This window comes from Nestor notabilis, unplaced genomic scaffold (genome assembly GCF_000696875.1).
Source record: "Nestor notabilis isolate BGI_N333 unplaced genomic scaffold, ASM69687v1 scaffold25382, whole genome shotgun sequence".
Taxonomy (NCBI): Eukaryota; Metazoa; Chordata; class Aves; order Psittaciformes; family Psittacidae; genus Nestor; species Nestor notabilis.
Window position 1 is genome coordinate 3,332 of NW_009920054.1, and position 2,804 is coordinate 6,135.

A 2,804-nucleotide genomic window follows, 5' to 3' on the forward strand; every position below is an offset into this window, starting at 1 on the left:
TCACCTTCACTTGCCCTTCAGAGCAGCGATCCAGCAGGATGAGGCACTTGGTGGCCCCTTGGAGCAAGGCAGCTTTTACAGGCTCTGGTGTTGAACCCTGGTCAGCGTGCACGTCCCAGAGCATCTTCAGCAGGGCTTTGAGGAGCACAGGGAGTCTGCATGGCATTCTGCAAAGGCAAACAGAAACTCCACCTTATTCCAAATCCTCTTTGCAAGCCAAGGGAAAGCACAGCCTTGCTTGGCAGTTCCTGGACCCTTCAGGCAGGAGCTGCTACTCGCCTTTTACATGTGGAACAGGAATTGCAGGACAAGGAACTGCTTCAGCAGTGAGGCTGAAGAAGCTGCCTCGTTCAATGTGCCCACAAGGGGGAGGACACACACAGGCCCTGAACACAGAGGTAGCCCTGGGATGGAGTATCAAGAATGCTTGTCATTGGGCAGCCCAGTTTGCAGCACAGGGCTTACTCTGCAGTTCTGCCATACAGAGTACACAGATTCCGTTTTCAGCCAGGTTGATGCTTCTAGAACAGGCAGAAGGCAGATCAAAAAGAGGACCCAGCTTAATTTTTCAGCTGGGTAATGCCAGTGATTCCTCCCTGTGACAGTCTCCCTTCAGATTTCAGGGCCTTTTCCTCAAGCAACAGAAACTTTGGCTCTGAAAGGGTGACAGCATTCAGGATGTACCTTCTGTAAGTGTCTTTCACCCTCAGACAGGTACCTGGGCCAAGCGCGCTCTATGGTGCACTGCAATGTCTCCAATATTCCCAGTCGGGCTTCTTCCTCAGGGCCATCACAGACCTCCAGATAGCCCAAGATAACTCGCTCCAGCCTCTTCAGGTGCCGTGCTATCAGGATGCCAAGGCTGCCAACGCGAATAAACACACACTGAGAAGGGAGATAAATACCGAGGGCAAAGCAGGTCCCTGCAGGGCCGTGGTGGCTGCTCTCACCTCTGCACAAAGGCAGGCAGGGCCTTGGTGTACACCCGCCGCAGCGCGAGGCGATGCTCTGCCTCCATGTGGGTCAGAACCAGCTGCAGCACCTCATCGCAGTGAGTGGTTGGTCTGACCTGCTTCTGCTGCCGCTGGGCTCTCTCCAGGACTGGCAGCAAGTCCAGCAGGCACAGCAGCACTGCCTGAGCCAGCGAGAGACAGTAAATCCGGGCAATCCTGCTCATGTCCCCTCTGAAACACCAGGAACCCCCAGCCCCACTGACCACCCACAGCTGCTGCAGTTCAGACACAGCTACTACCTGTTACCAGCCTTATCAGCAAGGCTGCCACTTGGAAGTGGACAGAAGGCAAGAGGTCTTCCCTCTACTTTGATATTTTCCTGAAAGCTACTGAGTTACTTTGTCTCTTGGCCACAGGCATCAGCTATTAACAGCCTGACAGCAAGGAAACAGGTTCTGCCTCCTCATGCCTTACGCTGGCTGACCCTCATGGGACTGATACACACTACTACAAGGCAGATTACAATGAAGTTCTGCTGCCCTACCTGAATGAGAGGGGCCTCTCGTGAATAGAGGTGGTTGTAAAGGGCATGGTACACAACCTGAGCCCTGTTGAACTGGCACAGATCAGCAGCTGGCTGCAACAACAGAAAGCAAAACGTTATTCCTATGCATCACATTCAGCACCCAGTTAACCCAGTAAAAGAACAGCCTTCCCAAAGCCTTGCACATACTGTGCCTTAGGAACGCTGCAGATGAGAAAGCGGGAGTAGGTGCTGCAATAAATGCAGGTTAAACCCTGCCATGCACAGGGGGAACCACTTCCTTTTACCTCCCCAGCTGCTGTTTTGCAGTTCCACTGGCATTACTTTAATACCCTGCCCTGCAAACTGTTGCCAGGTTGACAGTTGAATCAGCTAAGTTCAAAAGGTGGCAAAGCAATCCTTTGCTTAGTGTTAACAGATGTAAGAACTGGTATTTAAACACGCAGGGACAGTACGGAAGACAGATCAGAGCCAGGAACAGAAGCTGGGAATCCTAACATGTGTCCAGCCCACCCTTCCTTCAACCAGCACTCAGAAAGGGATCAGATTCCTCAGCCCCGTTACCACGTTCAGAACGATGTGATGCAGGCAGCGCACACCCAGGAGTTTATTGTCCTCCTGGTAGTCGTCTGAGATGAGCAGTGATGGTGGGAGGACCCGCTCCAGGTAACGGCAGAGCCAGGGCCGGGTGATGTGAGGCAGGGTCCAGGAGAACACGTGCTTTGTGGCAGGGTTGCGCTTCCAAGTGTCTCTGGGAACACAAACTTCAGCTCAGCAAATGCTGGAGTTAATGAATGCTCACTTCTTACACCTTTAGGCCTCTTGGCTGACAGTATTTCCCCCTGACTTCAATCACTAGGTATTTGTAAAGCTTCAGCCCCATATTCTTCATCCAGTGCCTTTTAATACCTCAGAGATTCCCAAAAGCTTCCAGTATTTCCTACAAAGAGACCAGCCAAACACACCATGCTCCCCATCACAGCCCTCCCCTTCCTACTCACTTGGTTAACTCCTGTTTCAGGAGCCCCATCACCGCTGCAAACCTCCCTTCCTCATCTTCATTCTTCCCCCGAAGGAATTCAGCCACAGAGCTGCAGCCTGCAGCCTGAACCAGCAACTCCAGCACCTCCTGTGCCACTGACCGAGACCTCACGTTTGTCCAGCACCTCTCCACAATATGTGTTGCAGCAAAGATGTAGATAGGTCCCACCACACGGCACAGGATCGGACCCACCACGGGGACACCCAGAGATTCCTGTGTCTTGGCAGCTTCCAGCTTCACAAGGAGGTGTAGGAACACTGCCCCG

General features: G+C 52.9%; 1 protein-coding gene across 1 annotated transcript in view; it reads right to left on the reverse strand.

The window, feature by feature from the left end:
* Nucleotides 1–2,791, reverse strand: part of TTI2 (TELO2 interacting protein 2) — a gene marked incomplete at its 5' end in the record, with an annotated part of 3,202 nt that extends 411 nt beyond the window's left edge. Inside the window, 6 exons of the mRNA XM_010010514.1 lie at nt 5–167; nt 719–862; nt 951–1,135; nt 1,498–1,590; nt 2,062–2,248; nt 2,499–2,791. Coding sequence (XP_010008816.1) covers nt 5–167; nt 719–862; nt 951–1,135; nt 1,498–1,590; nt 2,062–2,248; nt 2,499–2,791 — 1,065 coding nt within the window. The remainder of the gene's footprint in view (nt 1–4; nt 168–718; nt 863–950; nt 1,136–1,497; nt 1,591–2,061; nt 2,249–2,498) is intronic.
* Nucleotides 2,792–2,804: the final 13 nt, after the last annotated feature.